The sequence below is a fragment of the Puma concolor genome, chromosome C1, assembly GCF_028749965.1.
Source record: "Puma concolor isolate L17-30 chromosome C1, mPumCon1.1.hap2, whole genome shotgun sequence".
Taxonomy (NCBI): Eukaryota; Metazoa; Chordata; class Mammalia; order Carnivora; family Felidae; genus Puma; species Puma concolor.
The window spans coordinates 199546828-199573393 of NC_141674.1; the positions used below are offsets into that span (position 1 = coordinate 199546828).

Genomic DNA, 26566 nt, shown 5'->3' on the forward strand with positions numbered 1-26566 from the left:
GGCAGTGAGCTTCATTTTATTTTGTTTTGTTTTTTTAATAAACTAGAGATTTGCAGTTACTTGTAGTTATGAAAAAGAAATGGTCTTACATTTTTTCTCAGCAGAGTTGTTAGACTATATTTGTCATTATAGATAAGAGCAGATGCCCATAAACTGATCTCAAGTGTATCAGAAGTGACATTGATGATGTTTACAAGGAAGTCAGAAAGCTTCCTGCTTGGTTATCCATTTGTTACAGAACTTCAGAATTACATGGCATCTTACATAAGGTGTCTATTTTTGTGATCCTTTATTTTGTGATCCTTTATTTTACTGAAATGAAGTAAGTTACTTTTATATTCCTGCTTACTCTTTCTATACTCTTTCTCTGATTTAGATACCAGATGACAATTTTAGCATTCCAGAAGGTGAAGAAGATCTGGCAAAAGCAATTCAGATGGTCCAAGAACAGGCTACAGATACTCAGATTTTGGTGAGAATTTTGAACACAACCTATAGTTTGTGTAGTTTGAACACAGCCTGTAGCTTAGCAGTGAGGCTTTTATGTGAAATTTGGAAAGTAATTTAAACTTTAAGTACTTTACTTAGTAAATACAGTCCTATCCCTTGCTGTGCCTTTTTCTCTTGTGATTTTATCATCACACCTTAACTTTAAGTAAGTAGTCATATTTCTTCTTTTTTGGATTGTCATTTTCCACATCATGGTTACTCTTGCATAACTTTATGACAAATGACACCTTCCCTCAGAACTCTGCCTGTTTAATCTCACCAGATATTAAAACAAGGATTTTAAATTCTAATGTACAGAATTTGGTATTGGATACAGATACTAAAATGTATTTTTGCAAAATTCTGTGGGTTTTTTTTCATGGAAATATTTATCTGATAGGGATGCTTAATATGTTACAACTTTTTTTCTTATGAGCTATTTTACTAAAGAATGTGGTAGGGTAATTTTTTTAAGTTATTTATTTTGAGAGAGAGAGGGGGGAGAGAGAGGGAGGGAGGGAGGGAGGGAGGGAGAGAGAGAGAGAGAGAGAGAGAGAGAGAGAGATGTGAATGGGGGGAGGGACAGAGAGAGAGGGAGACTGTTGTGGAGCTGCATCTCACAAAATGTGAGATCATGACCTGAGCCAAAGTAAAGAGTCAAACACTTAACCAACTGAGCCACCCAGGTGCTCTGGGGATATGTTGTTTTTATTCAACTAGTCTTTCATTCCTTGAGATAGGGAAGTAGCTCATTCAAATTTAATACCTGGCACCTCTCATGGTGCCTGGCATGTGGGAGACATTCAGCAAATATATGTTGAGTGAATATTATATGTAAAGTTAAAAGAAACATTTATGATCACATTATAGCTTAGAACATGTATGTGTATGCATGTGTGTATAATATGTTGATAGGATTGTAAGTCTCCATGTATAAGAAACATGGCATTTTAAGGTGGTTGGATTTCTGCTTTGGCTGTTTCAAAGTATATGTATCAGATGTATTCGGGAAGAAATAGAAAGAAAATACTATTCGAGAAGGCAGGAGTCTACCAGACCATACATACAAATGTACATACAAACATGAGCTCACAGACATCTTTAGAAACTAGATTAGGTACAGTCTCTCTGTCCTTTTCCTCCTATGTTCCCAATTCCTTCAGCTATCCTCCATCTCATTCTAAATATCATTTTCAAATTTATTGACCAAAAATGCCAAGGTAGCATTTATTATTGTAAAATGAATGTCTACTTCCAACAGTGTTATACCCTTACCCAGTAGTTATATATAAATTTCCACTGTAATGCAAAGACTTGAAGACAGGGATGCTGTATCTGCTGCTTTGACATCTTCCATGTGTGATGTAGGGTCCTGCATATAATCAACACTGTTATATAATATCTTTTAAAATGACCTTAGGAAAGATATTACAAATTATTCTGCTTGAGCTTTAAAAAAATTCATTTTAAAACCCTATTCATTTGTCAGGAAATTTCTGTAGCCCGCCAAATTTCCTTCAACTGATCACTGTTTGAAGCAACTAGTAATTAAGTACTAGTACTTAAGTACTAGTAATTATTAGTAATTATAGTACTAGTAATTACTAGTAATTAAGTAATTAAGTACTAGCAACTAGTAATTAAGTAATTAATTAAGTAACAACTACTGTTTGTAGCAACTAGTAATTAAGATCAGCAGTAAGTTATGTATAGCTCTTTTGAAAAGCACCTTTTAGGGGCACCTGGGTGGCTCAGTTGGTTAAGTGCCTGACTCTTCACTTCAACTCAGGTCATGATCTCGCGGGTCATGGGATCGAGCCCTACATCGGGCTCTGTGCTGACAATGACGAGCCTGCCTGGGATTCTCTCTCTCTCCCTCTGTCTCTGTCCCTCCCCTGCTTGCACGCACTCTCTTTCTCTTTCTCTCTCAAAATAAATAAATAAACTTAAAAAAATTTAAAAAAAGAAAAGAAATTTTTAGGGAAACAGAGATTCTTTCCTCACTGCATTTCTATGTAACTATTGCTAGGTATGTAACATTTACCTGGTATATAATCAAGACCAGGTTAAGAAGGACAATGAAGAAGGAAAGTCTACTTCTGGGTTTCTATATATGAAAATAGATCTGTCTGTCTAAATGATTGGCAGTTAGATTAATAAGTTCTTGCCAATAAAAAGAAAATGCACTCTGGGGGCAACCATACTGTTGATATTTTTAAGAATTTACCCATTATTTGTCTTATTTTATACATGGGCTTATGTGACATAATAGTTTTTATGGCTGTTCTAATTTCATATCTCACTTGCTGAAATATCTCCACTTTTCTAGTTTAGGGGTCTGCAAACATGTTCTCTGGGATCATATAGTAAATATTTTAGATTTTGAGGGCCGTAAGATCTCTGTTGCAATTCACCTCTGTCATGTGTATGAAAGCATCCATAGACAATATGTAAAAAATGAGCATGGCTGTGTTCTAATACATTTGGCTCTCCCGCCCTTCAGTCCTCTGCTTTTTTTCTCCCAGGCACTTAGTGCCATCTGCCATATTATATATTTTTAATTTAGTTTTTCATTTTCTGTCTTCATCTACTTGACCATTAGGTATGAACACTGAGTCTTATCTGGTTTCATTACTGCTTTATTCTTAGTGATTAAAATAGTCCCTGGAGCATAACACGCAAAAATTAGATGAAAAAATGAACAAGTGAATGAATAAATTAACAGCCTTTCAGTACCAGTAATCAAAGCTTATTGAAAGGGGTGCCTAGGTGGCTCAGTCAGTTGAGCATCTGACTCTTGTTTTTTGCTCTGGTCACAATCCCAGGGTTGTAGGATCCAGCCCCATGTCAGGCTCCCTGTTGAATGTAGAGCCTGGCTGGGATTTTCTCTCTCCCTCTCTCTCTGCCCCTCTCCTGCTAGCACCTGTGGGCACGTCCTCTCTCACTCTCTCTCTCTCTCAAAATAAACAGGGGTGCTTGGGTGGCTCAGTCAGTTAATTGTCTGACTTTGGCTCAGGTCATGGTCTCATGGTTTGTAGGTTTCAGCCTCATGTTGCGCTCTGTGCTGACAGCCCTGAACCTGGAGCCTACTTTGGATTCTGTCTCCCTCTCTCTCTGCCCCTTCCCCACTCATGCTCTGTCTCTCTCTCTCTCTCTCTCTCTCTCTCTTTCTCTCAAAAGTAAATAAACATTTAAAAAAAGAAAATAAATAAACTTAACAAAAGCTTAGTGATGATTTATATTTTCAAAATAAATAATTGTACATTTAAATTTCAGGAGCAGAAAACAGTCCTTCCTTCAAAGCAACTAGTACCTGAAGTAATAGAAGACTTTCTCTGCAATTTCCTAATCAAAATGGGAATGACCAGAACTCTTGATTGTTTTCAGTCTGAATGGTAAACAATTATGTGGATAAATAGTTCTCTAGAAATGCTAACACATCCACTTTTAAGTGTCTTAAAGGACTTGAAGTTGCTCAGCTTATGCAAAATGGTTGAAATGGATGGAAACTTTTCCCAGCCTCACCAACGAAACCATTAGACTTACATACACACACACACACACACACACACACACACACACACACACACACATTCACACACATTCACATAATTAGGGTATTAATTTAAAAGAGATTTTCATTAAACATCTTTCTTATATTTGGGTGATTTTCAAAAATCAAGAAAATGGAATATTTCCTGGGGTTGTACAAAACAAGGTCTTTTATTAAATAGTTTTCTAGTATGTTCTGCATAATTATTAAGGGTATTATTTTCTGCATTAAGATATCCTACCAAGAGTACTACTTTGCTTGTTTTCCTTATAGTATGATGGCCTGCCTTTCTCTACTCACACAACTGATTGATTCTTTTTATATAAATATTTCTTCATTTGGAAATAAGCAGAATTATATTTTCACATGATGTCTAAATGCAGATTTTCTTGTTATAATTGACAATTTTAATAACTTATTGGGTATGAAAATCATCAGGCATGCTGTCTTTATTCCTTTACTACAGCAGTAATGTCACCAGGCATGTGTTCAGAGTCCTAACATTCCTTAATGCAATATTATTAAATAATTGGATATAAATATATGTTTGAACTTTAAAAGCCATTGCATATCATGGAAAGGGAATACTATGATAAAGATGTTTATAGTGTTTGGGGGCTAAATCCTAATTTTAAATAAATATATGGGGCAATTTGTAATTTCTACTAATCCAACTGTGATGCAGTTTTTATTTGCTGCTTTTTTTGGTTCTGATCTATGGAGATCATGTAGATAGAAGAAATTAGTTTTATTATTTTAAATTGCATATCTAAAGTTAATACATTTAATGAAAAGAACCATTTTTCATTAATATAGTTAAAGAAACAGCAAGTTTGATGGTAGAAAAAGAGTGTTCCTGTTAAATTTAGAAATTACATGAGTAATATTTATAAAAATGCCCCTGTGAAATAATTACAAATGTATTAGAAAATACATTTTTGTAAAAGTAGGTAGATGATTAATTTGTAGTACTAATGAAATGAAAAATTAATGTGGCTCAGTTCCTTTTTTTCTCCTAAGAATATGTGTTAGGACATAGTACTTGCACGTTTGTCTAGGCCAAAGTGTGAAATGATTCCCTTTGAGAAATCTGTAACCAAGTATACTCTTAACAGTTAAGTGCTTGTTGTGTCATATTATCATTTTAGATTTAGCAGTTTGAATTGAGATGAAATTTGAGGAAACTACAATATAATTAGGACGTATAGAACCCCTGTGTAAGTGTGCCATTTAGTATAATACTACAATCTTAAAGTAAGATTCTTATATCTCTTTATTATATTGTTTAGTGATACTGTGGTTCAAATAATTGTGTCCTTATTCCTAGATGTCAGTTTGTAATGAGTTTACAAGCTGTTTGTGATAAGATTACAGTCTTGGATATTTTTTCTTCACATGAAACATTTTTTACTTTGATCAGAAACTTTTACCTATTCTGCAATAGTAGGACTATAAGAATACTAAGTATATTTTTTATCATTTTTATTATGGATAAAAATGTTTGTAGTATTCGTTGCTCTGAATTCATTTAATCTTACAAAAGTTGACAAAACAAGGTTCCCTCACTGTTAGTTTGTAACACAAAAAACCCTTAAAGTCACCAAAAAACCTGGGAGTAATATTTGGCTTGTGGCCTTTTAATCCTCAAACAGTAATTGCAGTAAATTCTTTAAATCCAAGGTCAGCAAACAAATCTGGCCTGCCCCTGTTTTGTAAATAAAATTTTGTTGGCACATAGCCATGACCTTTCTTTTAGGTATTATGTATGGCTGCTTTCATGCTATGGCACAGTTTGTTAGTCACAGCACAGTGGAGAACACATGGCCCAGAAAGCTTTTTTTTTCCTGCAAATTCTAAACTATTTTCTGGCTGTTCACACACAAAAAAAGATTGTGTATGTATGTGTGTGTAGTAGTGATTTTTTTATATGAAACTCAAAAAATGTTTGCACTGTGGGTTAGCAGTAGCTAATGGAATTTTGTCTTTGTTGGTAAGTATTTTCTGTAACTGTCCCTGAAAACATGGAGGAAAAATTCTCATTTGATGCTTGTTATTATCTAGGTTACTGTTTTCCTGTCTTTTATATCCTATGCCTTGGGTGCCATCATGAAGGAAAACTAACTTTACTCTTATGACACTATTGATGTGTTTACTGAAATTCTGTCATACTATTTCTCATTTGTGACAGTGGGCCTTACACCATAGACAAATTGTATGAAAGTCTATGTACTTTCTCCCTGAAATACATGCACATTCTCCACTTCTATATAATTCTAAGTAGTTTATGGACTTAATGGTAAATGTGAAGACCATTGATGTAATTTTACTGGTAGTAATTTTTTTGGCAGTTCTGTTGGCAATTTTATTTCCAGTTCCTAATAGTTATGTAACAGTCTTTTTTCCCCATCTGGACACTTTTCAGTCTTGTTCTAAGTGTGAGTGAATAAAGAGGAAGAAATAAAAAGGCCAGGATATTTCTTTAACACACACACACACACACACACACACACACACACACACACACCTGAAACAAAAACAAAATATCTTATATACAAAATGCTTGTTTTACTGAGAAATATATTTCTAGAGTTTGTAGATTAAGATTCCTAGTGATCTTATAGTATTAGAATAGTATTAGTGAGTTTAAATCATCTTTGACATTTTTATATAGATTACAGAAATTTGTCATGATAAATTATTTTTGAATGTCCTAAGATATATATGATATAGTATGTGTTATGATGTATTATGCTTTATTTGTATTTATTTTACCACATATTAATTTATTTACATAACATTTAATGTAGAAAAGGACTATATACCACTTTTTTTTCTTACTGAAATGATTTCTTTAAGATTTTTTTCTGCGTTAAATAAAGCAAATTGCTGAAAACCAATTTTATGGTCAGAAAAACTTCATGGGCTAATACTTCAATCAACCCTTATATCTTCTCTTTGGAGATAAGTATAAATCACATTCTAAATACATATGAAGTAGTGAATTTATGATTAAGTTGTTATCTATTTTGTTGTTTTATAAATTGTGGCAAATACTACTTAATATTTATTCTTTTTTTTAAAGAAAATTTTAATGTTTATTTATTTTTGAGAGAGACAGACAGCTGTCAGCACAGAGCCTGATACAGGGCTTGAACTCACAAGTCGTGAGATCATAACCTGAGATGAAGTCAGACACTTGAGCGACTTAATATTGATTCTATTATCTTAACCCTTTGGGTATTCTTCAGGGCTTCTATAACATAAAAATGCTGATAATTAAACATTTTTAAACAAATGTTTAACTCATCTATATAGCAAGCTTTGTAGGTATTTCTTTGTTAATAACTTTATTACTGAAATGTTTTTCTGTGTTTATACTTTTTTATTTAGCTTTATTAATTGCTACATGTATACATATAATTAAAATTATAATTATTTAAAAATCTGTAAATGATTCTCTGATGTTCCTTATGTCACTGAGAAAATAGACGTTCTATGACCTCTGCCTCCCTCTCTACTTACTAGCTTGCCACCTGTGTTCTCAGACATTCTTCTCACCTGTCACAGAAGCTGAGTCATGCACACTGTCATCTAAGGCCAACCCTCCAGTTTTCCACTGGAGCCCAGATCCTCTTAGCTGCTCAAGGACATTGCTTCAGCAATTGTCCCCTCTGTTTTCTGTGTTGTAAACTTTTTCCCTCTCTGCTGGATCATTCCCATAAGCATATAGATGTCCAATAATATTTTTTATATTTTTGAAAAAGTGGAAGACAAAAAACACCCTGAACTCCACATCCTTTTTATAGGATAATCTTGATTTCCTAGGCTCCACTTTACAGTATGTCTCCTTGAAAGAGTTTATTACCAGTTCCTCATGTCCTAGTCTTATACCTACTCTGGGTGCACTATTGTCTCCATGACTGTGCTGAAAGTTTTTTCAGTGCTGCACATTGCCAAATTCAGTGACTGATTCTTAGTACTCCTCTCTATTCAGTCTGTTTTCAGCATTTGTCACTGTTGTTCATTTCTTCCTTCTTGGAACACTTTATTCACTTGGTTTGAGAGCCACAGTGCTCTCATATTCACCCACTACTTCACTAGCCGTTGTCTGTCTTAGTCTCTAGTTGGTAGTCTTTCTCTTCCTAATCTTTTTTTTTTTTTTTTTTAATTTTTTTTTTTTTTCAACGTTTATTTATTTTTGGGACAGAGAGAGACAGAGCATGAACGGGGGAGGGGCAGAGAGAGAGGGAGACACAGAATCGGAAACAGGCTCCAGGCTCTGAGCCATCAGCCCAGAGCCCGACGCGGGGCTCGAACCCACGGACCGCGAGATCGTGACCTGGCTGAAGTCGGACGCTTAACCGACTGCGCCACCCAGGCGCCCTCTCTTCCTAATCTTGAAACAGTCCAGGGGCTCCTTCTCTGTTTATAGTCATGCCCTAGCTGGCCTTGTCCAGTCTTATGACTTTATTTTTTTAAATCTTATTTATTTATTTATTATTTTTTTTTATGAAATTTATTGTCCAGTTGGTTTCCATACAACATCCAGTGCTCATCATCCCAACAGGTGCCCTCCTCAATGCCCATCCCCCACTTTCCCCTCCCTCCTGCCCCCATCAACCCTCAGTTTATTCTCAGTTTTTAAGAGTCTCTCGTGGTTTGGCTCCCTCCCTCTCAATGTCACTCCTCATCAGGGAAATGCAAATCAAAACCACACTGAGATATCACCTCACCCCATTCAGAGTGGCTAAAATGAACAAATCAGGAGGCTATAGATGCTGGAGAGGATGTGGAGAAACAGGAACCCTCTTGCACTGTTGGTGGGAATGCAAACTGGTGCAGCCGCTCTGGAAAACAGTGTGGAGGTCCTCAAAAAATTAAAAATAGATCTCCCCTATGACCCAGCAATAGCACTGTTAGGAATTGCCCCAAGGGATACAGGAGTACTGATGCATAGGGGCACTTGTACCCCAGTGTTTATAGCAGCACTTTCAACAACAGTCTTGTAACTTTAAATAGTATCTCTTTACTGATGATTCCCACGTTTGAATTCCATGTCCTGACTTTTCCCCTGAACTCTTGACATTTATTCCCAGTATTTATCTTCACTTGCAATGCATTTAATATGAATAAAAGCAATTCCTTTATTTCTCCAATCACCCAGTTCCTACTGCATTCATTCCCATCTTCATAAATGGATGTTTGTTGTTCCACCAGAAACCGTGGAGTCATCTTTGACCACTTTTTTAACCAATGCTTGGCAGCTGATTCATAAGAAAATTTTTTTTGGCTTCACCAATAAGTTGGCCCTGGTTTTACACCCTGTTCAGAAGGGACCTGTTTCTCATAATCTCTACTGCTACCAACTTTGTTCATGCCACTGTTGTTGCTCTTTTGAACTATTGCAACAAGCTCCTAACCAGCATCTCTGATTCTAGTCTTGCTCCTGTAGAGTTAGTTTCTTCAAAGAGATGCCAGACTAATCCTTTTAAACATAAATCTGATCAGTGTAACTTGTTTCTCAAAGCCTTCCAATGGCTTCAATCTGATTCAAGTAAAATCATATTTTTCTCTCTGGCTCCCTGCTGTCTTCCTGACCCATTTTTCACCACTCTCTCCCTTGCTCTGGCTTTTTGCTTTTTAAGGTACATGTCAAGCATCTCATTTTCTCAGGGCTTTACATTTACTCTTCCGTCAGCCAATAATGCTCTCCCCCTTCATATCTACATGACTTAGTCCTTTATTTCTTTTAGTTCTCTGCTCAAATATCACTTTACCAATCATACTTTCTGTGTTCATCCTATGTAAAATAGCACAAACACCCCCATCAGTCTCTATCTTAGTCTCTCTATCTCTCTTATCCTGCTTTATTTTACTTCATGGAACATATCACTATGCACACTAGAACAGATGGGGGCTTGGACCATTTTGTTAATTTCACCAGTGTTAGTGAATTAGTGAATTAGTGCCTGGAACATATGAGATGTTTGGTTATATTTTATGTACTATGATGATATGAGTACCTAGCAACTAATTATTTGTTATTTTAAATATATATTGTAAATGTGGACATTTTAATTTATAAAATTAATGCCACAAATCAATTCTATAAATATCCCCTAGGAGAACTTTTTGAATTGTACATAAATTAAACCAGTTTAGTAGAAAGCAACAACATAAAACCTTTTGTTTGATTTTATCCTAGGTATGAGTTAATACAGAAGGGACTAACTGAACTTAGAGATCTTGGGAATGTTCCAGATGTCTACACCCAGAATATGCTTTTAGAAAATGAGAACAAAAATTTGAAGAAAGACTTGAAACACTACAAACAGGCAGCTGAGTATGTTAATTTTTAAATGACTTTTTTTTTTCTTTTGGACCAAATAGAAGTAAAGAGCTGAATGAAGCTAACACGTGGTTAATGTACCAGAGCTTTAATTCTGAACTGAATTCTATTTAAATTCTGGTTAGAAAGAATGTGACAGGCTTCACTAGCAAGTTAATTGAACTGATGATCAGAACTCTCACAATTGCAACCCACTAGCAAGAGTTGAATGCAGGGAGTTGTATAGGAGATGTTAATTTATTATGTGGCATTTACTTTCTTATGTTTTTCATAGTCTTTTCATGGTTTGTGAAATCTTCCCCTATGAGGATAAGCTAATCTCTGAAATTATAGTAAATTTATAGAAGGCAGAGAGGAAGGAAGGAGATAGTGTATTTCTCGCTAGAGAAATTTCAGTATTTGAAAATTCCCCAAAGGAAACTGCTATTTTATAATCTCCTAGCGTGAATTTATGCATAGAGAAGAAACTTGACAGAAGCCAAATCTTTCTTTCTAAAATTATAGGAAGACATGCAGTTTTGGCGAACAAATTTAGATAAGCACTGTTATTCTGGCAAAGATACATATGTGAATGTGTTGACTAGGGATGAATCTACTCATCTAAGATGATATTAGATGGAAAATCAATGCTTAGATATGAAGTAGAGAAAGTTCATGCTTTGTTCATTTTTTAATTAAACATACAGTTTTCTCTGTTAAAGAATCATACTAAAACCAAACATTAGATAAGTAGAACTACCATACAGGAACATAATATTTTAAAATCTTTGTAAAAAAGTTTAAAGAAACAAAACTTTGTATTGCAAAGTGAGGAAAATTTTTAAGATAAGCTACTTTTAAAAAGGTGGTGGTGAGGGGTGCCTGCGTTGCTCAGTTGGTTAAGCATATGACTCTTGGCTTAGGTCATGATCTCATGGTTTGTGAGTTCGAGCCCTGTGTCGTGTGTGGACCAGCTTGGGATTCTCTCCCTCTCCCTCTCTCTCTGCCCCTTCCCTGGTCATGTTCTTTCTTTCTTTCTCTCTCTCAAAGTAAATAAATAAATAAAATAAAAAAAAGGTCGTGGTGAATAAAAGAATAAAAGATAATTTGTATGATCATTTATTCACTTAGTATTTACACTCATAGAAAGTTGTTACACATTGTACAAATTTCATACTATCTATGGGTATACTGTTTGATATTTTATGTTTTAGAGAGAAGTGTATGATGATCCATGGAATGATAAGTCACTAGAACCAGCATTCTCTCTATTCTTAGTTCATTTCTCAGAAGTGGTTTGCACTATTGGCCCTGCTGCTCACTGTGTTATTGTATAGACACCTAATGGATGCACTGGGAATTTGACACAGCAAATTTTTCAGAGTGATGCTTGGCATACTGTTTCAGTTCCTGATCTCCTTTGAATTATTGCTTGAGTTTGTAAATGTTCCTTTGAATAGATAGAATCTCTTTGTTCAATGAGTTTTGCCATAGTGACATTAAATAACCATTGTTGATCACTGGTTTATTATTGAATATCATATTTAATAGCTATAATCAAAACCATATAAACTATTACCTTTGCAAATTATTAGCTCATAATCTAAACAGATATCACTCAAATGAAATCTGTTTCTTGTTTGTGTTTACTAAAATATCAGATTACTAAATGTATATAAGATTTGCTATATTTATTAAAGTGTAATTTTAGTTTCAATGGCTTCTGATTCTCTCTCAAATCTATGTTATTTGATATAATTAAACTTTAACAGATTAGAAAAGAAAAATATTTATTTGTTTTAATCTACTTGACATGAAAAATTTGAAGGAAAGATGCCTGACCCTTAGTAGATTCCTAATATTTATGTCATTGAGTGAATATTAAGTACTTTGTACTTTCATGGCACCTAATTTTTGGATATATTCTTAGAAAATGTTTTGTAAATATTACCAACTACTACTGTCTTACTACAAGTTTGCCCCAAATTGTAATGTTTTATCACACAGGTTTTTCAATTTGACTTTTGAAGGTATTTTTCCAATAGGAATTAGTAATAAATGTGGGATTCCCTTTATAGAATTTACCCTAAAGTTTTCCTTTTCAGGATTAAAGCTACTTCTTTCTTTTAACTTATTTTTTAAAGATTTTTTAAAAATGTTTTTATTTACTTTGAGAGAGAGGAGGGGCGAGGGGTTGGGGTGGGGAGAAGGAGAGGGAGAATACCAAGCATACTCTGTGCTCACAGTGCAAAGCCCAACACAGGACTCAGTCTCACAAACCATGAGATCATGACCTAAGCTGAAGTCAAGAGCCAGGCACTCAACCTACTGAGCCACCAGGCGCCCCTTACAGCTATTTTTTGAGGCAAGGTAAGTGTAGATGTTAAATATTTTTTTCTAATAAGAATATTTAGTATGTAAAAAGAGTTGGGCTTACAGATATGTTATATATTGTCCTGATAATACTGGTAGCATTTAATGATGTATCTAGAAAAGTTAGAGAAATCATGTAGCTATAAGGTTAATATTTATCTGGAGAAGAGAGTTGCCATGGAAAGAGTATCAAACTTAAGGTTCAAATACCTGGCTTCCATTATTCTGCTACTTATTAACTCAGTTTTCTTAATGTTAAACTGGGAGTAATTATACATAATATTATTAACTCCTAGGGAGTGATGTGATAATTAAATGAGACAATCTATATTAAAGAACTGTGTAAATCACAAAGTACTTTGAAAATGTCAGTTATTATTATCAATATCTCTAAAGGCTGTCATCCTTGGATTTTTTTAATCATCACATCATTAATATTTTTGAAATTCGGTAATGATGAAGCATAAAGGAAGACATGAGAAGGGAAATATTTCACTCTAAAATGTCATTTGAATTGCTATACCTAAAAAAAATGGTCTTTTTCTCTGTTGTAAGCAATTCCAATTTTAGAACTGAGGTTTTCCCTATCTTGCTACAAATGCGGATTGTCATATAAAATATAGTTTCATGTATGGTATATATATGTATGTATGGTGATGAATGTTAACTATACTTACTGTGGTTGTTTTACACTATATACAAATATGAATCATTGTGTTGTACACCTGAAACTGGTACAATGTTATGTACAAATTATACCTTGATAAAAAAAAGTTTTAGAAATAGCTGGAAAATTTCTTTACACAGAGATGTTTTAAAGGGGAAAATGTACTATTAAAAAGTATTTATAGTTACATTAAAGGTAAAAGTATATACTAGCTACACTAGGGTAATAATATAAATAGTAGTTTGACAATCTTTCTTGAAAAAGGAGAATATAACTGTACTTTTATATTAAACTACGGACCACTTGTCATTTTATTTTTTATATTTATTGCACATATATTTTAATACTCAATTTAAAAATTAAAAACATAAGATAAACTTGTAAAAATCCTTTTGTTTTGTAACTTTTTTTTTTTTAATTTTTTTTTTCAACGTTTATTTATTTTTGGGACAGAGAGAGACAGAGCATGAACGGGGGAGGGGCAGAGAGAGAGGGAGACACAGAATCGGAAACAGGCTCCAGGCTCTGAGCCATCAGCCCAGAGCCTGACGCGGGGCTCGAACTCCCGGACCGCGAGATCGTGACCTGGCTGAAGTCGGACGCTTAACGGACTGCGTCACCCAGGCGCCCCTGTTTTGTAACTTTTGACAGATATTGCAATCAGTTAAGTTTCATTAAAATTTTTTTCTAAATTACATGTGTTTGGTTATTGTGACCACTTCAAACACGTTAAAGAATAGGCAAAACATCCAAATGCAATTTCTTACACAATTACTACTATTACACTTGCTTAAACATATTTTGAAACACATTAGTTGAAACTTATTATTATTTAAATTTTCTTTTTAATGCTTTATTTATTTTTGAGAGAGACAGAGTATGAGCGGCAGAGGGGCAGAGAGAGAGGGAGACACAGAATCCGAAGGAGGCTCCAGACTTTGACTGTCAGCACAGAGCCCAACGCGGGGCTCGAACTCATGAACTGTGAGACCATGACCTGAACTGAAGTCGGACGCTTAACAGACTGAGCCACCCAGGCACCCCTCTAATATTTTTTTTAATTAAGTTTTTAATTTTAATTCCAGTGTAGTTAATATACAGTGTTATGTTGGTTTCAGGTATACAATATAGTCACTCAACAATTCTGTACACCATTACTCAGTGCTAATCATGATACATGTACTCATAATCTGCTTCATCTCTTTCACCCATCCCCCACTCACCTTTCCTCTGATATGCTTTATTTTCAATGTGTACCCTCAGTTAAAGTAATGATTACTTTTCTTCAACAAGAGCATTTTTTTTACTTGAATACTTCAGAATACATGGTTCTATAGGATATATATAAAACATTCCCTCCAAGAAAAATAGAAATACGCATTTTCTTCAGATACACACAGAAAAATCCCCTGGTTAAATCACATAAAAAAGAAACATAATAAATATTACAAATTTGAGAAGACTGAAATCATCACAAGTATATTTTTCAACTACAATGGTACAACAATAAAACAAAGCTGAAAATCTACAATGTAGATATTAAATATTTAATATGTAAATATTAACACAGTACTGCACAAACAATGGAGCAAATAAAACAAATGGCATATCAAAATATTTCTCAAAACAAAAGAAAAAGAAGACACAATATTCCAAAATCTATGGGATGCAGCAAAGGCAGATGCTGGAGTGAAATTTATGCTATAAATGTTTGTATTAAGAAAAAAAGTTCAAATAAGCAACATTACACCACAAGGAACTAGAAAAAGAAGAAACTTAGCTGAAATTTAGTAGAAGGAAATAACAAAAATCAGAAATAAATAAAATAGAGACCAGAATAAATAATAACATTGAAAGTAATGACCAGTTTTTCTAAAAAAAACAAAAACAAAATTGGCAATGCTTTAACTGTATTAACTAAGAAAAAAAAAAAAAGACTCAAAAACCAAAATGAGAAATGGAATAGAAAACAATACAAGAGCTAATCACAGAAATATGCACTGTGATAAAGATTCCTACAAACAATTATATACTAACGATTTGAATAACTTTTGGAAAAAAATAGTTCCTACAAAAACAAACAAGTTACCATGATTCAATCATGAATCTTGTATCCAAGAAGTAGGAAATCTTCTTAGACTAAAAACAAGAATGAAAGTTGAATTAGGAATTAAAAATTTCCCAGCAAAGAAAACTGCAAGGCCACTTGGTTGGTTTCGTTGGTGAATTCTACCAAACATTAAAAAAAAAAAATTGGGGCGCCTGGGTGGCTCAGTCGGTTGAGCGTCCGACTTCGCTCAGGTCACGATCTCATGGTCCGGGAGATGTTTATATATATAAACATTATATATATATATAAATAAATGTTTAAAAAAAATAATGACAATCTTTATCAAAATCTTACAATAACAGAATAGAGGGAACACATTCCAAATCATTCCGTGAGACCAGTACTATCCTGATACCAAAGCAGGATAAAAACAATACAAGAACAAATAAGTCGAGTTTGTCTGATATTAAGCATTGCTACTCTGGCTTTGTTTGGACATCTATTTGCGGATAAATGTTTCTCCATCCCTTCACTTTTAATCTGCAGGTGTTTTTAGCTACAAGAACATAGGGAAAAGTTTTTATTTTCTCAAATGAGCTTTAATTCATGGCTCTAGATTGCTAAATTTGTAAATATTTTTTTTTATTTGTGACACACACTGTTATGTTATTTTCAGGTGTGATTCACCTGAACCAACATAGTGATTCAACCTCTATATGTTATGCTATGTTCACCACAAATGTAGCCTCCATCTGTTGCCATTATATCATTGACTTTATGCCCTATGCTGTGCCTTTTATTTGTGTGACTTATTCATCCCATAACTGGGAGCCTGTATCTACCACTTTCTTTCATCTATTTTGTCCATCCTCCCCTCCCCTCCACCTGCCTTAACTTCTGGCAACCATCAATTTGTTCTCTGTATTTATAGGTCTAATTATACTTTTTGTTTATTCATTTGTCTTGTTTTTTAGATTCCACATATGAGTGAAATCATATGGTGTTTTTCATTCTCTGTCTGACTTATTTCACTTCACAGAATACCCTCTAGATCCATTCATGTTGCTGCAAACAGCAAGATCTCATCCTTTTTATGGCTGCATAATATTTGTGTGTGTGTGTGTGTGTGTGTGCATGTGTGTGTGTGCGTGTGTGTGTATGTGTGTGTGTGTGAGAGAGAGAGAGAGAGAGAGAGAGAGAGAGAGAGAGAGAGAGAGAATATCACATCTTCCTTATCCATTTGTCTATCAATGGACACTTTAGGTTGCTTCCATATCTTGGCTATTGTAATGCTGCAGTAAACATAGGGGTGTATTTATTTTTTTGAATTAGTGTTTTCATTTTCTTTGGGTAAATACTCAGTAGTGGAATTAGTGGATCATATAGTATTTCAATTTTTAGTTTTTGAGAACCCTCTATACTCTTTTCCATAGTGGCTGCACCAATTTACATTTACACCAACAGTGCATGAGGGTTCCTTTTTTTCTACATCCTTGCCAACATTTCTTTCTTTTGTTTTTCATACTAGCCATTCTGACAGGTGTGAGGTAATAGATATCTCATTGTAATTTTGATTTGAATTTCCCAGATGATTTGTGATGTAGATCATCTTTTCACATGTCTGTTGGACATTTGTATGTCTTTTTCGGAAAAATGTCAGCTTGTCTACTCATTTTAAAATTGGTGTTGAGTTGTATAAGGTCTTCATATATTTTGGATATTAACCTCCTATTGGATATATCATTTGCAAATATCTTCTCCATTTCAGTTGATTGCTTTTTTTGTTGTTGTTGATGGTTTCTTTCACTGTGCAAACCTTTTTATTTTGATGTAGTTTCAATAGTTTATTTTGATGTAATTCCAATTGTCATTTTAAATGCAGAGGTAGAATTTAAGCAACCTGCCACACATTTAAGGAGTTGTTGATCATTGAATGAAAACTAGAAAGCATCACTTGGAATTATCATATCATTTACAGTTGACACTATTTCATAAACCTTGTTTTACCTGGTAGTTGACATGCTACAATATTCACCTCAGTCTGAGGTCCACAAAAGCTATTACGAGTTTTATTAATTAAGAACCTGTTTGCTTAATCTTGTTTTGTATCTTGACTGGTGCTTTATGTCACCTTCTCATAATGTAGACATTGAAAATATTCTCAGTTGGATGGTTTACAACTAAAGCCTCATTGTACTTGTACTTTAATATCCTGTAGTCTGACTTCCACCACAACTATCCTACTCAACTGTGCATCCTATTTCATTCTTCTATTCCTTCACTTTCTGTGACAGCATGATGTTCTACCTCTTCTACTCACTCAATGAGAGGCTTCCTCCCCGCCGCCCCCCACCGCCATTTCCTATCTCTGCACTACTAATACTCTCTAAGGCTGTTCTGTCTAATAAGATAGCCACTAACTACATGTGTATTGTAAATAACACATATAACATGTGATGGTAAACTCCATGAAGAAAAGTAACATGGGTAAATCTGGTAGAGATAAATGGGGTGCAGTTTTATATAGTGTGGTGAGGCAAGTCCTGTCTGATATCTGAAGAAACTGAGGGAGAAGGTCATGTCTAAACTTGGGAAAAGGGAATTTCAGGCAGAGAGAAGAGGAAGTACAGAGAACCTATGGTGAGCACGGCTTGGTTTGTTAGGGGACTAGTAAGGAGACCGTAGTGACTAGAACCAGGGGCAATTGGTAGAGGCCTTTGTTAGAACTTTGCTTTTTCCCCTCTGAGTGAGATGTGAGGCTGATGGATAGTTTTGAAGAAAAGCATGTGAGCTTGTTTTTGTTGGAAAACAGACTGGATGGAGGGACATGATGGAAATAGGGAATACATTATACCCTGCATAACGTTCTTGTAGGTTGACTTATCTGGCTACAGCAGAACAATAATGAAATCAAACAAAATTTTATGGTACATTTAGGTTCTTGAAAGTACAGTATTTGCTGTTATCAAACTCAGCATTACTAACCCCACTCAGATTTTGGTTTAGAACAGACATTGATATCAGATCAGGTATTGTGAATAGAGCAACACAAATATATGATGCTCTACCCTTTATTAGATATAATAATATAATTATCAGTCATTTTCCTCTTGGGTAAATGGATTGATATTATCTTTCCCTGAGGGGAATAATTTTAAAGTGTTTCACACAATGCCTATTACATGGGCAGTGCTCAATAAAGATTAAACCAGTATTCTGCATGACAGCACCCTTTCTTTCTTTCATAACATTCACTACAGTTTATGGCTATCTGAGTTTGTATTGTATATTATATTGTATTTCCTTGTTAATTTTCTCAATACTCCTGTAAACTTGATGAAGGCAACAATTGTACCTGACTTACCCATTATAGGATAATGAACATAGTACCTGGTATACGATATATATTAAGTAGGTAGAATAGCATCATCATCATTATCTTTGTCAACCTTATTAGCAATAGCAGCAACACTGAATAAACAACCAAAAGTGGGATTTCTTCCAGAAGGCTGGTACACAGCAATTTATTTATTTACATATAATAACCTTCTAATTCTGAAAAAATATCAAGCATTTAGAAAGTCAAGATAGAATAATGAACCTCATGGGCCTCTTAGTTTCAACATTTAGCATCTTTCTGCTGTTGTTATTTTATCTCTCTCCCTCCCCACACCCCACCCTGCACCCACTTAATATCTTCCTTTTTACAATTCTTTTTTTGAGTTACAATTTACATAAATCAAAATGTACAAGTCGTAGCTACAGAATTTTGGCAGATAGTTTTGTGACCTCCATACCCATCTTAATATAGAACACTCCTATCTACCCAGAGATTTCTGTGTCCTTTCTGCATGTCCCTTGCATCTCTGCCCCTGCAATCAGTGTTTTGATATATCAGTATTCTGATATTTGACCAGTTTGCCTGTTTGAGAATTTCATAAATGGAATCATAGAATGCACATTTATTTGTGTTTGGTATCTTATACTCAGCATAAACTCTGTAAAATATATGTATGATTTTTGAATTTATCAGTAATTTTTCCCCTTTTATTGCTATGTAGTATTCTTTTGTGTGATGTATACCACATTTTGTTTACTCTTTTTCTACTGGATCGTTTTCAAGTGTGGTCCCTAGTGAATAATACTACTATGAAGATTTGTGTATGTCTTCTTATGGGAATGTGTCTTCTTCTTTTGGTTAAAAACTTAGGCGTGGGATTTCTAGACTTGGTCTAGGATAAGTGCATATTTATAAGAAATCGACAGTCCATGTTCCAACATTCAGTTGGATCATTTTAAATTCTCAGTAGCAATATATAAGAGTTCTAGTTGCTCCACATTGTCACCAACATTAAGTTTCATTAAGGTTTTTTATTTTAGCCATTTTTGTAATTGTATAGTAGCGGCTTTTTATGGTTTTGATATGTACTTCCCAATACCTAATGGTGTTGAATGTGTTGTGTGTGTGTGTGTGTGTGTGTGTGTGTGTGTGTGTGTGTGTGTGTGTGTAATTATTGGTTGTTCATTTCTCCTACTTTCTGTGTAAGTCCTGCCCATTTTTAGTTGAATTGTTTGTCTTATTGTTGAGTTGTAAATGTTCTTTACATATTATGCATACAAATCTTTTATCAGAATATTGTGAATATTTTCTCCCAGTTTGTGGCTTCACTTAATTTCTTTATGGTGTCTTTGGGTGAGCAGAAGTTTTAAATTTTGATGAAGTCTAATTAATTTTTTTATAGTATTGCTTTTAATATTTTGTCTGTGATACCAATGCCTACTCCCAGGTCTGAAAGATATTATTCTGTGCTTCTAAAACCTTTAAAGACTTAGAATTTTTATTTCAGCTTATATCTATCATTCATTTTTGTATATGGTGTAAGGCAGGAGCTACAGGTTAATTTTCTTTTTTATAAGAATATCCAATTGTTCCAGCACCATTCTTAAAAAATTTTCATCCATCCCTGAATTTCTTTGGCATATTTATTGAAAATTACTTGACCCTATAATTGTGGGTCTATTTCTAGATTCTTTTCTGTTCCATTTATCTACTTATTTGTCTTTATTCTGTTACCACACTCCTGATTACTGTAGCTTTAGGTAAGTTCTTGAGGTCAAGTAGTGTTAGTCCTATAGCTTTGTTCTTATTTAAAGATAATTTGGCTATTCTAGGTCCTTTGTATTTCCATATAAATTTTAGAGTCACTTTGTTAATTTTGGTAGAAAGGTGGGGGTTTGATATTGAGTTGAATTTATAACATGAATTGGGAAGAATGAGTGTGTGTGTGTGTGTGTGTGTGTGTGTGTGTGTGTGTGAGTGTGTGTCTATGTACATACACATATATTTACATATTCATATATAGTTTTAAGGATTGATGTATTTATAAATTTTAGTCTTCTATTTACATGGTATATCCCTTCATTTATTTAGACTATCCTTAACTTAATACTGTATATTTATGAGGGAGATTGAAATTATACCTTTTGCATCTAGTTATCTAATGTATATATTTTGTTGTTATTTTGTGAACTCCATATCATAGAGAGTGTAGCCCCAGGGCCTATGTGTGACAAATAGGAGGGACTTAAGTGAATGTGTGCTGTTAACATTTTGACTTTTTGTTAAGCTTTTGTTAAGCTTTGTTAAGCTTTTAATAATTTTTAGAGCGCCTGGGTGGCTCAGTGGGTTAAGTGTCCAACTTTGGCTCCAGTCATGATCGCACAGTTTGAGTTTGCACCGTGTATCCAGCTCTCTGCTGTCAACACAGAGCCTGCTTTGGATACTCTGTCCCCTTCTCTCTCTGCCCCTCCCCAGTTTGTGCTCTAAATAAATAAGTAAACAAACAAACAAACTTAAAAATAATTTTTAGAGTAATTAATTGATGATTTTGCCCCTTTTTTTATACCATTCCTTTAGAGTAGGTATCATTTTCCCTTCATGATGGAAATTTTAACAATTAACTATAAAGTTAAGTCTTGCCCCATTTAGAGTACTGTGGTCCTTTGCTGGGCTTTACATTAAAGAAATATAATGCAGACCAGAAAAGTTTTATTGAGTGTACTAAAGGTTTGACAGAAAAGAAAAACTGACTAGGAATTGCAAATTAGAAGATTAAAATGTATCATTTTAAAAATAATGAAATACTTTTTTTAACCTTCTGCCTGAAAATATAAACAAAGAAAATTAAAATTAAATGGCAGTTAATATTGAAGAAAAATTAGATGCTTTAGTAAGCAGCCCTAACTTCACTTACAAAATTCACTTCTATAGAAGGTCAGAGAGTATCCAGCTTTTCTGAAGAACCATTTAATTTAATGACATTCAGAAACAAACAATGTGGAAATAAAGATAATAATGAGGCCCATAAAATTTTATGGTTTAGTGTTTAGGTAATTGCTTGTTAAATTAAGAAGGTATTTTTTCTGGACATGGGTATACCCCTTTCTTTTTTGGTTAAGAATATAATGAAAGCTTTCCTCTAATATGGTTGAAGCCATTTTGGCTATCCAACAATTATTCCAGTATTAATATTAGTGGGTTAAATGAACTTACAACCAGTTGAAAATAATGAAATAATTGGTAATACTGTAATTGGAAATAATGTAATACTGTTACCACAAGTTAATTTGCTTTTTGTTTATGCATGAGAAAAATACATGACAAAGATGGCCTACTTTGGTGCAGATAAACAAGTAAATGTATGCTTCCTTTTGTCAAATTGTATAACAAAATAACCCAATAAATCTATTATTAAATGGTTGTTCCAAATACTTCATTAAAACTAGTTAATAAAATTATTTTACTGGGGGCATTCACTTAAAAATAATTTTTAAGAGCACACTATTAAATCACATTTATAATTTGAAACATGGAGATTTGGGGACAGTACTTTTATGGTATGATACAAATATGAGTATCTTAATAGTTTATATTTTAATTATAGATTTTGATATGCTGGTTTCTTGAAATGGGGAAATTAGATAGTCATTCTGCCATTTCATTAAGAAAAAGCATGCAAATGACATATCTGATAAAGAATTAGTATCTAAAATATATAAACTTATCAAACTCAAAACCCCCAAAACAAATAATCCAGTTAAGAAATGGGCAGAAGATAGGAATCAATCAGTATTTTTTTAAGGAAGACATCCAGATGGCCAACAGACACATGAAAAGATGTTCAGTAACATCATCAGGGAAATACAAATCAAAATCATGATACCACCTCACACTTGTCAGAATGGCTAAAATTAATAAGACAGGAAACAATGGATGTTGGTGAAGATGTGGAGAAAGGGAAACCATCTTACACTACTGGTAGGAATGCAAACTGGTACAACCACTCTAGAAAATAGGAGGTGAGTTTCTCAAAAGGTTAAAAATAAAACTACCCTAATACCCAGCGATTGCACTGCTAGGTATTTACCTAAAGGATGCAAAGATACTGGTTTGATTGGACACACATCCCCGATGTTCATATATCAGCATTACAATAATGGAAAAATTATGGAAAGAGCCCAAATGTCCAAAGACTGATGAATAGATAAAAAAGATGTGGTATATACATATAATATAATATTACTTAGCCATCAAAAAGAATGAAATCTTGCCATTTGGATCAATGTGGATGGAGCTAGGGTGTATTATGTTAAGTGAAATAAGTCAGAGAAAGACAAATACCATATGATTTCACTCATATGTGGGATTTAGGAAACAAAACAAATGAACATAGGGGAAGGGGAAAAGAAAGAGGGAAGCAAACCATAAAAGACTCTTAACTATAGAGAACAAACAGGATTGATGGTAAGTGGGAGATGGGCTAAATGGGTGATGGGTATTAAGGAGGGCACTTGTGTTGAGCAATGGGTGTTATATGTAACTGATGAATCACTAAATTCCACTTTTTTAAAATGTTTATTTATTTTTGAGGGAGACAGAGCAGGAGCGGGGGAGGGTCAGAGAGAGAAGGAGACACAGAATCTGAAGCAAGTTCCAGGCTCTGAGCTGTCAGCACAGAGCCCAACGCGGGGCTTGAACTCATGAGCTGTGAGATCATGACCTGAGCAGAAGTTGGATGCTTAACCAACTGAGCCACCCAGGGACCCCTAAATTCTACTTCTGAAACTAATATTACACTATATGTTAGCTAGAATTTAAATAAAAGTTTGAATGAATAAATCAATAGAATATAAAAAAAGAAAAAAACATGTAAGATGTGTGTTCTTTATGATACACAAATGTAAATAGAATGTTTCACTGAATAACTTTTACTTTACTTTAAATAGAATCTGGTGTCTTAGTAAAAGATTTGTTTTAAAACCACAATGATGCTGTATTAATGTAATGAGAAAATATTATATAGTTTATTAATTGTTGATACAAATATTATACATTTTATTTTTTAGTACAACTTTTATTTTCTTTTTATTAAGCATATGGGCAGTAGGAAGGTCATAACAGAAGCATCACCATGAAATGAATTTAAATTGTTTTACTGAGTAAACTTCATTTGTGCAAATAGAAAGCAAGTCCCTGAAAACCAATTTAATGGTCAGAAAAACTTTAAGGTCTAATACTTTAATCAATTCCTATGCTTTCTTTCCTGGGATAAGTACAAATAGGCCTGCAAATGTGTATTTAAAAAGGGAGTTGATGCAATGCTGCACATTTATAGTTCAGCTTAAGAAACTTGGCATTATTTTTCTAAGTATTTTTTAACCTATTATGGGTTTACATTTCAGGTAAGATAAAAAAAACATTTGCTCTTTTATATAATTCATGAAGTTGTTGAAAGTAAGACAGCTTTCTTAGACTCAAAATAGAGATTCATAAAAGTTTAAATTCTTTTATAAAGATATATAGTGTTACTAATAATCGTGTATCCTGATATTTTGTCCATTAGAAGATATTTATCTACTGGCATGCCCCCTATTTTAGGTAAATAAATCTTGCTGTTAGAGGAATTGAGTGTATCTGGTAGTTGTGGTAACAGTAAAATTTATTGAGTATTTTTATGTGCAAGATGGTATATAAGTCACTTTACATAGTTTTCTTCTAAATGAATGAGAATTGCAGTGATGTTCTTGTGTTTTCACAACAAAAAAATCAACTTAGCCTTTTTTAGTCACTCTACTCAAACTCTTTCTCTCTCCTCTTCATCCACTATTCATTAGGCATATGATGGCAGAGGGATTCTCTCATTTTTGGTCCATCTTAATTCACACTGAGGGTTAAAATCTGGACAAAATAAATTGTTTTTTTTTTCATCTGATAATTGACATATTCCTCAGAAGTTTTTTCGAGACTGAATATTTCAATCAACTTCAAGGTTATTGACATGGAAATGAAGTGGAGGGTTAGATGGTGGGAATAGACTATAAGTACTGTGACACACTACTTGTGATAAAAACTACAACATTTGTGGTAAAATAAAGAACATGTCAAGGAAAAGATCATGTCAAAAGGGGGGAGGTTTGAGGGTTTGAGGAAAAAGAAATAACTTGGAAGTATGCATGAGACACTTTTACCATATGCCATATATGACTTGATCTTTAAGTAAGGTCTCACTGATCATAATTTGCCCTATCAGGAGCCTGAAAACCTAAGCTCATCCCATTTCTTGGGCAGCATCCCAGTAACTGCTCCTCAGTGATTGCTCTGACATAGCTCTTAATGCAGAAATCTATCTTTTTGCATTTATTTTATGTGAATCTGAATTTGGAAATTCTGTAAGACAAAGAAGTAGATTTATTACATTCTGACCTCTAGTGCATTGTAAGAACTCTAATTCAGTCCACCCATTCTTCAGAACATGGGAGTCTCAGTGCAGTAGTTAACTAGGTTAGTTTTTCAGTTAACTAAGACTGTTAGATAGCTACTTTTTCATTATAATTATATTTTACATTATCAGATTGAAACTAATGTATTATCGAGGTAGGTGAAATATTCCTATTAATTTTTTACCTACAGCCCAGGCTCAGAAAGAATAGTCTTGCTTGCTTTCTATCACAGGTTTGCAGAAGGTATATCCAGTTGAAGAATGTTTCTTATTACAATACTGATACTAAAGAGCCTTTTTTATCAAGTTACCAATTATTTTACTAAAATGATCTGCAGGTGGTATATATGTCTCATATGCACTTCCAAAATAAAATCTTGGTTTTCCAGAACATATATGCTTTCTTTTTCACAATTATCAGAACTAAGTAGCCGAATACCATTGTCTTTTAACCATATATTCAAGCACATTTAGAATTAAATTTGGTAAAATATTTTATTTGTAATTATTTTGAATTATCCTGTTTTAAATATGTATTTCAATTCTGTAAACCAATTCTTTTTGTAAGTAGATGAATTGTAAATTATTTTGGCAGCATACATTTAATTTTCTTTTACTTAAATGAAATATGAATGACTATTCTTGAAGCTATAGGTGGTGGCGGTTCATCTCCCAACCCTATATACACTATGTTGGTGAGAATCCTTCAATGTGAATTATAATGGAATCTTTATTTCTTTAATTATCTTTAGAATTGCTCAATACTGGGTTTGAACTGATTACTAAATAGTTTTTTTTTTTTTTTCAGGAAGGAATTAGCAGTGATATTTTTAGACGTTTTAATTTAAATTCCAGTTAATATATAGTGTGATATTAATTTTAGGTGTATAATATAGAGATTCAACACTTTCATATAACACCCAGTATTTATTACAACTACCCTCCTTAATCTCCATCACTATTTAACCCATCCCCAATGACTTCCTTTCTGGTAACCATCAGTTTGATCTTTATAGTTACATGACTCTTTTTTCCCCTTTGCTCCTTTGTTTTATCTCTTAAATTTCACATGAGTGAAATCATATGGTATTTGTATTTCTCTGACTTATTTCACCTAGCTCCATTCATGTTGTTGTGAATGGCAAGATTTCATTCGTGTTTAGGGCTGAGTAATATTCCATTGTATGTATATATTGCATCTTCTCTATGTATTTACTAATCAATGGATGCTTGGGCTGTTTCCATAATTTGACTATTGTAGATAATGCTGTTATACACATCAGGGTGCATGTATCCATTTGAATTAGTAGTTTTGTATACTTTAGGT

At 33.7% G+C, this 26566-nt stretch overlaps 1 protein-coding gene across 2 annotated transcripts in view; it reads left to right on the forward strand.

Moving 5' to 3' along the window:
* Positions 1-26566, forward strand: part of SPAG16 (sperm associated antigen 16) — a 1014588-nt gene that overhangs the window by 10725 nt on the left and 977297 nt on the right. The window contains exons 3-5 of one of the 2 annotated variants that reach the window (XM_086719554.1): positions 377-472; positions 3766-3884; positions 10248-10385. In XM_086719554.1, coding sequence (XP_086575680.1) covers positions 377-472; positions 3766-3884; positions 10248-10385 — 353 coding nt within the window. The remainder of the gene's footprint in view (positions 1-376; positions 473-3765; positions 3885-10247; positions 10386-26566) is intronic. The other variant, XM_086719555.1, reaches the window with a different exon arrangement.